Raw genomic sequence first — 15257 nt, 5'->3', positions numbered from 1 at the left:
AGAAATCTTTTGCTGCCCTTGTTGTCTGCAGTGTAGCTAGCCTACACGATTGTTGTTCCTTTTCCTGAATTGGCCTTTCTCACAAGGCCTTCTGTCATTTGCAATCAGATCTTTTTCAGTGTGCATTGGCCTTCTTGGTAAACACTTCCGTTATTAGGCTTGACTTAAAGCGCATATTATTTGCAAAATTTCTCCCATACATCACCTTGCAACTAGAAGACTACAAAAGTAGCTTCACAATACAACTGCAGTAATGCAACAGACATGCATTCCAAACTGAGTTAGTACTTGTTCTCCAGTGATTCTGCTGGCCCAAATATCTGCATGCCAGATTAGTGTGTAATAATATACAATGGCACATCAATTGCATGTGTCAATGCTTAATTAAAGGGTTGTATATAATCTTTTCCGCCTACAATTTGTTTCTGGATTATGCTCATGTGCTCTTGTTTCCTACTTTGTCCCTACATTCTAACAAGTGAACTGCACAACCTACAGATGCAATTGGCACTATATTGTAGTGCAAGTTTGTTTAATCCTCTCTTAGATGTGGATCGTATGTCTCATGTCTTGTTCTATTCTGCAGACTACTGTTTAAACCCATTGCACTACTTGCAGAGACAGCATGTGCTGCTGTAGATCACATGCTGCTGTGAACACTCAGACCATCTTGTGCTGGGTGCAGATATTCCAAGTTGTTCTTCTTCAATGTAACAGTTTCCATTTCGAGTTGACTCATGAGCCCTCTGCAGTACCAACAAATCACTAGGATTTAGCCTCCACCTCTTTTTTTGCCATTGGGTTGGGTACACATAGTAGACCTCTAGAGAGCGCTGTGCAATAGATCTGAATATTTAACATCGAGGCACTGAATTTACTCTCATGCGGGGGCTAGTTTAATGGAGAATACTCCATTTGAATATTGTTGCAACAGTAAGTTCCCATAGGAAAAAGAACATAGGGTTTGTAATCACTGTCTACCAAGGGACCAGAGGGAGTCAAATTGTTTGATCTGTCAGGCCTTCTGGTACAGAAAGACTTTGGCTCATTTTGGTGCTTTATAGAATGCAGCGTCAAGGTTCTCCCTAACTGGGCACTGTGCCCAGTGTCGACAACGTCGAACAGACCATGCAAATGGGAACCCTACCAGTACTCTATGGCCCAACAGGAACCATAGTGCTGACTTTATTCGAATTACTGGCTTTGGAGAAAAATTGTCTCCATGGGCCCCCAAGGAAACAGACATATAGAACAAAGACTACAAATCTGTTCCAGCACACGTCAAACTCTGAGGATCTTACCTGTGACATGACTATCATGCCGACACCACGATAATCCATCTTTCAAGTAAACCATCAGCCCTTGATTGCCACTACTTCATACCATGCAGTTATCCAAAGAGGCGCTGGACATCCTAATATTATCATAATATTAAGCTCCATGTTATTGAAAGAGAGGATTTGGTCATAGAAATATTGTCCAAGACAGGGAGGTCAATTCAGTTTCTCCCCATGCTAAAAAAGCATGCTTAAATGTTCAAAATAGAATTTCAAGGAAAAGAGCTTACAGAAGGGGACAGGAGACTCTCTCTTCGCACGTAAATAAAGTAAAAGAATAGAGGCAGCAAGAAAAAAAGTAACTGTCAAAGCAGGCACTCAGTGGTGCGCACAAAGCAAATGTGTTTTCTCTCAAGGTATGGCTGGACAGCTTATCAAGCATCTCTAAGAAGCCTACAGAAAAGTGGAAAAGAACTAGTGCAGGAAGATAAGATAATTTCCATCGCTAATATCAGATGTGACACAGCAGGACTGCTTCCAGACAGATAAACAACTCCATTTTACCTAGATATCATCCATGATTGAGCATATCAGGCTTCAACCTGAGGTACAGCAGGCATTCTTAATTAAACATTTGAGAAGGAACATCTAAAGGACCCTTTGAAGAAGTTGTGTAACACAAGCAGGAATCTAGGGTAACAGCCACAACAAGACCAGGGGCACCCACTGTAGGGGGACCTAGGTTTCAAAACATTGGAAATCAAATGTATTCCCCATAACCCCCACTACCTGTGGGGGAAGGCTGGGGTAAAAGAGTGGTAAAAAATAACCTCATACAAGTGTGTTCTGTCCACCGTTGCCCACTATTTCAATTTGGAATTCTTTACCAGATCACACAACATTCCACTACACAGGCACATCTGTCAACAGCTTCAATAAGTGCAAGCACTCCTGCAAAAAAAAGCACATGAACCTGTCACTCCACACAAATGGAGACAAAGAGTATATTAACTGCAAGTCTGCATTCCCCCCCAAAAAATAGCACACTGCGATCGATTCTCAACCTACGGACACTCATTCATAATGAGATCAGAGCATTTCAAACTGACAACTCTGCAGGACATCGTTTCACTTCTCTCAGTGGGGGGTTTTCTTGGTTACACTCAATCTCAAGGATGCATACTTCCACATCCCCATCCATCTGGGTATATGGCTAAAAATACTTGTTTAAAGTGCTACCTTTTCGGGTCGCAACAGCGCCACAAGTGTTTTTAAAACATTTGGCAGTAGTTGCAGCGCGTCTTAGTAGCAGTGTAATTTAATGTTTACTCTATTACAAAGACTCGGTAGAGAGCAGAAGCTGATAGCATTGTCTCGCTCTCACTTAACAAGCAGTGTCCCTCCTTCACAAACTAGGGTTTACAATCAGTGCCAAAATGTCACCCAAATATACACAACAAAGGCAGCGATAATAAATATGATAGCAGAGAAAGACTACACAATTAGTGACAGAAATATGGCATTTTAAAGGCTGCTTCTCCTTTACCAAGTATTGCATCCCCTTAAAAGCGAGGACAGTCATGAAACTGTTAAGAATTAAGAATGATAGTGTCTTGTTTTACAGTAACTTTAATACTCAATTACACACATGCCCACTACAGCAGGGTCCTGCCAATCAATGCTCAGAAGTGACCGGTCAATAAGAGTATCTAGTTTTGATAGAGCCCGGAGATCAGCGCAAACTAGAAAAGAAGAATCTATTACTCCAGTATTGGAGTTTTCATAGATTAACCTGCTTGAATCATTCCCAGTCTAAATGACGGGAGTCCCCGGTACATTAAATAGTAGTAATAGTGAAGAAAGAATACTGATAGGAGTAGACTAGAACAGGCCTAGGCCTCAGAGTTTATTAACCTATCATAGTCATTATTAAAAAAGAGACCACAGTTTTTCTTTAGCCAATCAGCATCGACCACCCCCTACAACACCCCTGAGAGAAGCTCAGAACCTCAGAATTTCAACCGCACGTGCTAGGGAGTCTCATCTGAGCTCTGCTCCGTTTTCTCTAATCTTCAAGAAGATTTTCTGGACTTAAACTCATAGAGAAGTGATTTTATTTGCTATATTCTCTCAAAACAGATATATTTCTGTCATTTATATCTGTTGTTTGCCACAAATATGACTGAATCATGTAAAAAAAAGGCTAAAAAGGCACTCTTCAGAGAGTGTCACTTGTCTGAAAAAGAAACTGTATGTGGCAGACCCTCACATAGAGTGCATTTATTGCTTACATCCTTCTCATAAGGCGTCCGACTGCAAGATATATAGCGCATTCTCGAATAAGACTCTCAGAAACCATGAGGGAAGGCTTCTTAATTGGATCCAAAAAATGAAGACCAGGTCTGATCTTGTGTCAGACTCATAGAGCCAACGTCATCAAAGATTTCCCTCAAAAGAGAAAGGTATTCATCGCACTCTCTCAAGGAACCCCACTCAAAATGTACCAAAAAGTTCTCTCAGGATGTCTCCTTAGAGCACAGTAAAGGGACTCTCAAGAAAGTTCAGCCTTATAAATCTCTATCTGAGCCAAAAGCTCCACCTACAGACCTTAAATTGACTTTTAACAAGCCTTCTTCAGAACCATCTACAAGTTCTCTGCCACTCAAGAGGGGATTTGCCGTCGACAACAAGGGTATGTTCCTCAGGGACGTCGATATAATTCTCTACAGCCTTGTTCGCATCAACGATATCTCTGTCGTCTATCAAAGCCCGGATTTTGTCAACTAACCCTCTGGCATCGTCGATGAGAGTCTCCACTCTGTCACTAAGGTTAAAGCCGCCGACTGAGAAGTTGTGGTTGACGAGACCGTCATTATCGACGAAGACAGTACCGCCGTCGATGAAGACGTCGCCATCGACGAGGTCGTAAACGTGGTCACCGTCAATGGTACCAGCGCCGACTAATTCGATGAGGAAGAAAATGCCGCAGGAGGAGGTCACATTTGCTGAGCCAATCGTGGTCACTGTTGACGCAGCCTATCTCGTCGATTAGGGCTCCTAGATCACCAGCATCAAGACCAAGGGATAAATCACCATTGCAAATGTCTATCGCCTCACCGAGGGAGACCGATATTACCCCAGAACATACATCACCAAGTAAAATTACACCTTTTACCCACTCATCTTCTGAAGGAAGAAGATTCGGAAGAAGATGGCCTCTTTGGACCTGCATTGCATGAATTGCATGTCAAGTATCAGCCAGAGGACGATGAGGACCAGGAGCAAGACTGATACGGTCAAGTTTACTATGCACAGCCTGAGCCAGGCCGGCAGTACTGTCATCAAGAGATGGTGACAGTGCCTTCTGCTTCAACTTCAGATCTTTGGTCAATGCTTGAAGAGTACCGCCACCGTTTCCTAGCTGCAGTTCCGGTTGCTGTCTCTCTGCCTATAGTGGGGTCACTGGTGCAGAGATCCACTCCTACCAGACTGTCACTCCCAAAAACTCTGCAGTCTGTTCCTCTCCAGGAAACAGTTTCTTCGGATGAAGAGTGTGAATAAGGAGAACTTTGCGACACAGGCGCAGAATGGGATAATTATTCTATCTCTCTGCCTGCTTCTCCTACACCTCCTCTGGTAGACTCTTCCCCCCCCAGATAATATAGGAGGATTTCATTATCTTTTTCAGCGAGCAGCACAGAGATTCGCTTTACCTCTTCCTTCAAAGCAATCTGTCTGTTTCCTCTACGATTTTAAAGAACCATATTGCAAATCCGTTCGAGCCATACCGACTATCGATTACATCTGGGAAGAGGGGATATGGATTATGAAGACTCCTGCATCCATACCGGCTGTGCTTCCGCACCTCGACAAAAACTACAAAGCTACAGACAATGCACTAGCGTGCCTTACGGGACATCTGAAACCAGACTCAGTGGTTATGCTGGCAGCTCAACACCGCTCAAAGAACACAGGAGCACCCCTTTCGGCTCCTACTGAAAAAGACAGCAGGCGTCTGGATTCAATTTGAAAGAAGTTTTCATCACTGTCCGCATTGACAGTGAGAACACCAAATTCTCTGGCGATTTTGGGGTGCTATGATCGCCAGATGTGGTCTGGCATAGCTCCCTACAAGTATCAACTTCCAGAGGATGTTAAAGAAGAGGCGAAGAAGATATTACACGAAGGGGAAAGAGCATCCTATGAAATAATAGATTCCACCATGGATGTTGCCATCACTGGTTTCAGGCAGTTGGCTCTCAGAAGAGAGGGCTGGCTTAAAGCCACCTCATTCCGCTCTGAGGTTAAAAATAAAATCTGAGACCTCCCATACAATGGAGAGGATCTTTTGGGAGTCAAATGGAAGTAGCCCTCAAATCAATAAAAGAGGACACAGATACCACCAAGTCTTTGGGGTCACTCCAATTTCGGAAACCTCCTTTTCGTGGTTACTGTGGGAAATTACAACAATCCTATAGAGGAAGTTATCCGCAATACTGATATCCTTTGTACTCCTCAAGTCACCAGCCTTATCGTTCCCACTTCCAGCAAAAACAGCCTCCGCAGACATCCTCTGTTAGACCTAACAGAGGGAAGGCAGCACGACCAGGCAAGGATGGGGGCCATAAACAATGATCTCTCACAGGCTCTGGCTCCAAATCCCTCACCACATTCTCCTCGTTTTTTCCCATCAAAAACTTTCAACCACACTGGAAAAATTTCCAACCACCTTCTCCAATGGCAAACCCCGCCCCAACCTTTTCACTGAAAATGCCTCACAGATCTTCAACAAGAAGTCAAGTTAATGCTCTCCAAAGGGTTGATAGAAAAGATCCTAGGCTGTCAGAGGGGCAAAGGTTTCTACTCCTGTTTCTTCTTAATCAGAAAGAAGTTAAGGCAGTGGCAATCAATTCTCAACCTCCGAAACTTCAATCTTTACCTGAAAAAACAATCCTTTTGGATGATTTCTCTGCACGAGGTTCTGAGTCTTCTAAACCAATTAGATTACATCACTTCATTGGACCTCCTAGATGATTATTTCCACATCCCTATTCATCCAAAGCACAGGAAATATCTGAGGTTTTTGGTTGGCGGATCCCATTTTCAGTACAAAGTGCTCCTGTTTGACCTCAAGTCAGCACCTAGGATTTTCCCAAAATGCCTTGCGCCAGTCGCAGCATTTCTCAGGCAAAACCAACATCAGGTCTTCCCGTATTTGGACGACTGGCTGGTAAAGGCATCTTCCGAGTCAGCTGCGAGAGCATCCATACAAGTTTGCACAGATCTTTTCAGTTGATTGATTGATTGATTTTAAAACTTGTATAGCGCTTACTGTCACCCCACGGGTATCCTGGCGCTGGCTGTTGACTGTGTCTCACTCTCAATCTGGAAACGTCCAAGCAGACCCCATTACAAAAGATTGCCATCGCATCCACCAGTTTCAACTGCCTTTGCATCCTCCGCAAGATCTTCAAACAGATTCCAGACGAATGCAGAAGGACCGTCACCCATGCACTCATAACCAGCAGACTAGACTATGGCACCGCCCTCTATGCCGGAATCAACAGAACTCCTCTTCACAAGCTCCAAACCATCCAGAACTCCGCAGCCAGACTCGTCCTCGGGACACCATGGCACGAACGCATGACACAACACCTACAAGGCCTCCACTGTCTCCCCATCAAGAAGAGGGTAACCTTCAAACTTCTCACCAACGCCTAAAACCCCCTCCACAACATCGGACCCAAATACTTCAAGGAGAGAGTCTCCTTCCACGTACCCAAAAGGAACCTCCGCTCCACCGACCTCACCCTGGCCGAGACCCCCCTCATCCGCAGAAACCAAGCTGGTGGAAGAGCCTTTCCTACATTGGGGCCAAGACCTAGAACGAGCTCCCAGTGAATATCAGACGCTCTCCTTCCCTGCACATCTTCAGAAGGAACCTCAAGACCTGGCTCCTCAACTGAACCGGAGCTGCAACACCCCCCACCCAGCGCCTTGAGACCCTCACGGGTGAGTAGCGCGCTTTATAAACCCCTGATTGATCGATTATTCCTATGAGCAAAACTAGACACGGATTGCTTAAAAGCATATCCTGTGGAATAGCAACAGCGACGACTTCTCAGGCTGGTGACATCCGTAAAAGAAAAAAAGTCTCTTGGAAATAATGTCTTGGTGCATATCTCTGATCCCATTTTGTCGCCTCAAAATGCGACCTATCCAAGAGTAGCTGGACAAACAGTGGCACTGTCCAAAGGCTTGTTCGATGACATGGTCAAGGTAACCCCACGAATGCATAAAGGCCTTGGAGTGGTGTTTAGACAAAAATCATCTGTCGGTAGGGCTATCTCTCAAGCATACACCTACACCCTTTGTAATCACCAAGGAAGCATCCCTGGAAGGCTGCGGAGCTTACCTCCAAGGACTGCAAGTGAGTGGCAAGTGGCATCGGACTCAAAGTCAATCGCATACAAATGTCCTGGAATTGAAAGCAGTCCATTTGGCCCTTCAAGCCTTTCTTCCCAGAATACAAGGTTCGTCTGTGCTTGTCCGAATGGTTAATACTACAACAATGCATTACATTAACAAACAGGGCAGCACACGAGCTCATCAACTATCAAGAATGGTGCAGAAGTTATGGGAATGGGCTGTAACTCTCAAAATCTGCATCCGAGTGGAGCATGTTCCAGGAATACAAAACACGATTTCGGATACACTCAGCAGGCTCACAACATCGTGCCACGAGCGGGAACTACACCAGCGGACTGCACAACATCTTCAGCTGCTGGGGGCCCAGAGTTGGATCTACTCTCAAATCTCCAGAACCACAAATGCCAGTACTATGCAAGCTGCCATCCCCAACTGGGGTCATGGAGGAATGCTTTTTCGATTGCATGGGCCGGCATCTTTGCCTACGCCTTTCCCTCCCACTCCTCTCCCAAGAGTCATCAGGAAGATGAAGAACGAGCCCTGCAAGCTGATTCTCATCGCTCCAGCATGGCCACGTCAACACTGGTACAGGGAATTGCTTCTCCTCTCCCAGGTCCCACACATCCGACTACCAGTATTCTCCAACTTCCTCACGATGAACTGGGAGAGATCCTCCATCCGGATCCCCGACACATTCACTTATCCGCATGGCTCCTGAGTTAAATGAGTTCCAGTATTTAGACATTCCTGATGACTTTCGATGATAGGTAGAGGTAGAAAGCCCCAAGGCAGACTGACTCCCCAGAGAGCATGGAGGAAAGTTACCCTGGGGTCGTTGAGCCAAGTTTTCAAACCCCTCTCTTTCGACACAGCTGAGGCAAGTGATAAGGACTTAAAAATATGGGAGGCGTCCATTGAAGACACTTTAGAGTCACACGCACGCAGGAAAGAGCTAGTTCAGCCCCCTGGTACTCTGAGACTTTAAAAAAAGAAAATACTCAGGGCGGATGTCGAGAAAGGAAATGGAGAAAAACTAAGAGGCCAGAGGATAAGGAGGCCTTTTCAGTACTACATAAAGTACACTTTAAAAAACTGTAACCAAGCCAGAAGAGACCATTTAGGTCTGCAAATTCGGGAGGCAAAGATCTCCTCCAGGGAGCTTTTTAAAATTCTGAAGGTGTTCAAAAACCCTAAAGTAAATACACCCTCCATCACTCCTACACAAACGCTATGCAATGATCTGGCAAATCATTTTAAGGACAAGATGGACAAAATATACTGATCCCTAGCGGTAGGAAAAGCTTCTGAGGAGATAACCCTGTTGGGAGAGACCTCTCTTTTCCCAGACTTGACTCCTTCATTACCATCACCACAGAGCAAGCTCAAAGCCTGTTGGAGCATACAAAATCCGGTGCTCCCACGGATCCGGTGTTGCCATTTATAATGGCTGAACTTGCCCCAATCCTTGTCCTTTCACTATCCGAGGTGTGAAACATTTCCTTGTCTACAGCCACCTTTCCCAGAAGTTTGAAAAGGGCACACATAAAACCTCTACTTAAAAAGGCGCTGTCAGACCCCACAGATTTGCAAAATTATAGACCAATGTCCCTCCCTCCTTCCTAGCAGTTCAAAGGTCATGGAGACATTGGTAAACAAGCTGATGGGATAGTTAGAACAGCATAATTTACTCGACCCCTCGCAATCAGGATTCCGTGCAGCCCATAGCACAGAAGCGGCACTGGTAGAAGTAGTCGACACCATCAGGATGTAAGAGGATAGAGGGTCCCCTACTATGCTGGTGCTCCTGGATCTATCTGCTGCCTTCGACACCATCTCCCACCATGTCTTATTGGACAGGTTGCAGGAGATGGGTGTCGGAGGACGAGCCTGGTCATGGATGCAGAGTTTCTTTAACAACAGAACTCAATGTGTCCAATTAGTCACATTCGTCTCCCAGACCACGGCAGTGGATAAGGGGGTGCTGCAGGGCTCAATCCTAAGCCCCACCATATTCAACATCTATGTGGCCCCGCTTGCAGCCATCATAAGATCCTGTGGCTTTGAGACAATCTCGTATGCGGATAGTCCCCATCGAGAAGTACCCAGAAAGGTCTATAGTAAAATTTAGGTCCTGTATGCTGCAAATCGCCAACTGGATGAGCAAGAACTTTCTGCAGTTAAATTCCAGTTAAATTCCAACAAAACAGAGATCCTTCTGTTCGGAAAGGCTATGGAGATTTGGTCTGCACACTGGTGGCCACCGGAATTAGGGTAGGCACCTAACCCTACAGTTCAGGCTAATAACCTGGGCATACTGATAGACGACAAGCTCTCGCTGGAGGAGCAGGTGAAAGCAGTGTCTGGAACCTGCTTTGGTATCATACGGATGTTGCGGAAAATGTTTCCATGGATCCCTGTGCAGGACAGAAAGATCTTAGTACAGGCCCTACTGGTCAGCAGACTAGATTATGGTAATGCGCTTTTAGTAGGAATCAGGGATGACCTCGCAGCAAGACTACAGGTAGTTCAAAATACAGAGGCTTGACTAGTCCTTAATAAACCTTGGCGTACCCCCTCCCGCCCTCTGTTACAACAATTGCACTGGCTACCTGTGAGAAAGAGAGCTGTGTTTAAAACTAGTGGTGATGGTGTTCAGAGCACAACAAGGGATCGGTCTACTCTATCTAAGGAGGAAAATAACAGCTTACAAACCGGTCCGTGCACTAAGAGCTAGCAACCGGAATCTGCTTCTCCCCTGTAAAATCAAGAAAGCCAAATCGGGAGGACGCATATTTTCACATCTTGCCCCTCTCCATTGGAATCGTCTGCCGGATGAGTTACGGGCTTGCCCTAGTTTGGAACAATTTAAGAAGCTCCTAAAAACCTAGCTCTTTCAACTGCCGTAAGTCCTGTCCTAGTCACCAGCACTGTTACCAAATGCGCCGAGAGGTCCCTGTCGGGATGATTAGTTGCACAATACAAGTCTCAAAATAAATAAATAAATAAGTGTCCGCCAGGAAAGTAAGTGAAATGCAAGCTTTTGTCATAGAAGAACTATTTTCACAATTCAAGGCGGATGGTCTCCTCCTCCGCACAAATCCAAAATTTATACCAAAGGTTCCTTCGGACTTCCATTTGTAATAGCCGTTGGTACTAAAGTCTTTCTTCCCAAATCCATGAACTGCAGTGGGAATTTGCTAGACGTCAGGCGTTGCCTAAAGTTTTATCTACAAAAAACAAAACCCTTTCGCAAGTCTTCTCAATTATTTGTAGCATACATCGCTCCAAAAGAAGCTTTCCCTCTTTCTAAGCAGAGTATATCTGGATGGATATCAGTGCTATACTATTTTGGCAGATCACTATCCTCAAGGGTCCGGGCCCATTCCACGAGGGCTGTGTCTACGTCTACAACATTGTTTGCTGGAGTATCTCTTCCAGAGGTTTGCAGTGCAGCTACGTGGAAGAGTAGACACATATTTACAAGACATTACTGTTTGGATTCTACAGTCTTATATGAAGCAGCAGTGGGACAAGCAGTGCTTCGCAAACTGTTTCATTAAGGTGAGCCATCCCTACTACCTTTCAGGGCTGTAGCACATTTGGTATTATAAAGTATTTGTACTGGTAAATGTGTGTAGGAACTTGTTTGCTTAGTATTATTACCTACGATTGTGACTACCAGGTGGCTTGGTATTTATTTATTTAAAGATTTGCTCTCGCATTGTTTTGTTATGCTGTTCAAGGCCATTTTAAATGTGCTACTTAACTGCTTGCTACTCTGATTCAAGCATGTGAATCTATGAAAGATCTAATTCTGGAGAAAGAAATAAGTTACTTACCTGTAAAGGTAGTTCTCCATTATTAGAAGCTTTCATAGATTCACATACAACCCACCCTACCTCTATTTCTCTATATGAGAGTTAGCACTAGTGCTCGAAAATCTGAGGTTCTGAGCTTCTCTCAGTGGTGTTCTAGAGGGTGGTAGATAATGATTGACTAAAGGAAAACTTTGGTCTCTTTTTTAATAATGACTATGATAGGTTAATAAACTCTGTGGCCTAGGCCTGTTTTAGTCTATTCCTATCAGTCTTCGTTTATCACTACTACTACTATTTAATGTACCGAGGACTCCCACAATGACGACGGGGAATGATTCAAGCATGTGAATCTATGAAAGCTTCCAACACTGGAGAAATACAGTTACAGGTAAGTTACTTATTTCTTAGTCAATGCCTAGCCATAAATGATTATCTCCAAAGACTCCAACCTTAAGGGTTGGGTAGCACATATTCAGGCTACTTCCCATTTGAAGGCTAAGGGTCTTCTCAGCATGGGTAGTTGCACACCTGTCTCCTAGAACTGATGGTAGTTCAGTTAGCGCTCAGTGTGTTTTACAAACTGGTTCATAACAGCTCAGTAGTCTTTTGGGCAGGCAACATGACCACAATGTATTCCATTCAAAAGCAAGGGGACACCTCAGTTGTTCATCTTGGCTCAGACAGCCCGGTCCTGGATCATTCACAATCAAGTCTTTCTCCAGGCGGAACACATTCCTGTGACTTTGCAGACCACCTCAGCAGACCATATCAACAAACACATAAGTGGGAGAACAACAGTCAGCTATTTCAAGAATACTTTAATCAATGGAGGACTCTGACGATTGACCTGTTTCTGATGTATACGAACGCACAATGCCGCAGCTTTGCCTCCTGGTACCCGCACCCATAGTCGAATGGCAGTGCATTATCTATAAATTGGTTAGGGACATTTACCTGCTCTTTTCCACCACTACCGCTGATACTGTATTGAGGAAAATGAGACCAGTGTCCATGAGGCTTATTTTTATAGCAGCCAAGTGGGCACAGCAGCCGTGGTACGCATCACTCCTAGAGATGCGAGTACATCCACACAAGAAGAAGAGAAATGTACTCGCACACTTACTCAGCACTAACATCCCAAATCTCAGGGAGCTGAATCTTAAGATTTTGCCCTGTTTAGAAGAGTGCACATCAATTCTGGAAGAGGCTCCCAAGCCTACTTCCTCGTCTTTTATGCAGCCCAATGAAAGAAGTATGTCAGCTACTGCCACACTATTAGCAAGCTTTCTTTGGAGTCCTTGGTGCAAGACATTGTCTGTTAATTATTGCACTAAAAAAGGCAGACTTAGTGTACTCTCCAGTAAGTGTATATTAAATATATATGCCATTAATGGAGCTTTTATGGAACACTTCAAGAGCAATTCCCCATAGAGTGCCAACAGTCTCCCTTGTGGGAATTGAACATTGATCTTACCAGACTCCTGGGACCGCCATTTGAGCCTCTGCACACTTTTCCACTACAGTATCTTTCATGGAAGGGTTGCCTTCCTCATTGAAAGCCTTTCACAGTGGGGGACCTTTAATTCAAGTGCACAAATATCATGTCTTACTTAGAACAAAGTCTTGATTATTTCTTAGTGTTGCCTTTCAGTTTCATATCATTCAAACAGAAATGATTTATATATTTTAATAGCTTGAACATTTTCATCCCCCAAATTGGGCTTCACAATGAAACTTAAGTACCATCTGCAGTGCATTACAGTCAGAACCAAATCCCTTTGTTGTTTCCCCTCCCCCCACCCACCCACCCACAGTTACCTATCTAAACATTCCAAAAGTGTCCATACATTTCGTTCCTCTTCGGTGAACCCTTCAATACCTCCCTCACCCGAACCACCCATCAAGTTCCCCACTAGAACTTTTTTATTTTAATAAAGTTAATCACTGTATACCAGTATACATAGACGGTCCTGTTTGACATCTTTGGATTAACTAACTTGCACCTGTATGGGAAAAGCATTCTGAGGTTGGACACTATTACCTAGTGCATTATGGGTTTCAGGCAAGGATCACAAGTCACCTCGAAACCGGAAATTTCACTTTGAACTAAAACAACTTGCAACAATAGATGACAGCAGTGTGCAGGTCATATCGTCTACAGCACACCACATACTGCGAACTGATTCTTACAGGTAAGTAATATTTTCTTTTTGTGTTTATGTACTTTCTTTTATTTAATGTGCTTCTATCTTTCTCTCCACTGTAGTGCCCCACATATATAATCTAGCCTGCCAGCTGTGCTTATCAGACATACGTTTCATAATTTTCATCTTCATATGCTTCTAATTGATGTTTATTCATGTGTGTTCTGTTACCTCCACTGTTCTGCAGCCTGCCAGTTGAACTGTTCAGACCATGGTCGCTGCGATTCATTCACCAAGCGCTGCGTGTGCGACCCATTCTGGATGGAGAATTTCCTTAGGGTGCAGATGTGGGATGAGGAGAGCAACTGTGGTATGTGTTTATTACCCTTTATTTTTGTACTGCTTTGAAACTGGCCAGTTTTTTAGTTTTCAAATGATGTACTTCTGAAATTCGTAATAATGCAATTGTAAAATAATCTATTAAAGGTCTCTTGTTAAATTTTTTTTTTTTTGTGTGAAAACCCAGCTGTCCTGCAATGGATCGCTGTGATTGCTGGTTACAAATGTGCCCAACAGCTGGAAAGTCGAAAGGTTCCGACAGAAAGGTCGGAATTGTGGCGCGAACTGTGTTATACAGTCGATATAAAATGAATCTGTCCATATTGGATACTTTGTGCCCTCCTGCCAATGAGGTGACAGCGTATCTCGGCATCCGCAAAAAGGTCACCCAGTCTGTGCGGTCACCAGGTGGTTAGAGTACGCTTGGTAAGTGTCTCTCTAGTCATCGGAAGCCAGGGGTTGTCAGATACAGGGATATGTGGAGAGTACAAATGAGTAAAATCAAGATATCGGGGATTCTGATCCAGGCCCAGTGTGTTGGCTGGAACGTCTATACTTCTTAAGGAGTCCTGGTTAGGCCTCGTGGCATAATTGTGGAGAGTGGGTTTGGTGTGTGCATGGGACCAGTCTGGTTTCAAAAATTGTAAGCATGCATCGGGATGGAACCAGTGGTACGCAAAATGTGCCTGGGCTACTAAATAGTAGAGGGGCCCAGAATTCCCTGCGTGCATATAGCAAGATTAAGGTTTGCCAACTAATTCTTGGTTGTCTACCGGCCCACAGTAGTCACGTGAGCATACTATGTAAGGTGTCAAAGAAGCCATGTGTCAGAACTATAGGGATGTTCAGAAATACATTTAAAAAAAAATAGGGTAGTACCACCATCTTTTTGATGGCAATTCTATCAGTGATCGATAATTGGAGTTTAATCCACTGATTGATTTGAGATGACTACATATTGATTTTGGGGCAGTAGTTCAGGCGTACAACTTGGGAACTATGTTGATGGAGGTAAATGTCTAGGTATTTAGGAGGATCTGTACTCTATTTTAATGGGAACTCAAGGGGACAGGAGACTGTGGCATTCGTCAAGGGGAAAATCTTGGATTTACTCTAATTGGTCACGAGACCAGAGACGTTCCCGAAGCGGACGACCTCGCAAAGAAGAGGGGGATGGTTGATCTCGGGATCTCTAATGAATAGAATCATATCATCCGCGTACAATGATGCCAAAAGGGGTCCGCTGTGAA

The 15257-nt window shown here is 44.3% G+C and overlaps 1 protein-coding gene across 4 annotated transcripts in view; it reads left to right on the top strand.

Moving 5' to 3' along the window:
• KIAA0319L (KIAA0319 like) overlaps positions 1-15257 on the top strand; it is a 907721-nt gene that overhangs the window by 801042 nt on the left and 91422 nt on the right. For all 4 annotated transcript variants that reach the window (XM_078681143.1, XM_078681142.1, XM_078681144.1 and 1 more), the window contains one exon: positions 13916-14038. In XM_078681143.1, coding sequence (XP_078537269.1) covers positions 13916-14038 — 123 coding nt within the window. The remainder of the gene's footprint in view (positions 1-13915; positions 14039-15257) is intronic.

The sequence above is a fragment of the Lissotriton helveticus genome, chromosome 3_1 (genome assembly GCF_964261635.1).
Source record: "Lissotriton helveticus chromosome 3_1, aLisHel1.1, whole genome shotgun sequence".
Classification (NCBI taxonomy): Eukaryota; Metazoa; Chordata; class Amphibia; order Caudata; family Salamandridae; genus Lissotriton; species Lissotriton helveticus.
This window is presented reverse-complemented; position numbering and strand designations above follow the sequence as displayed.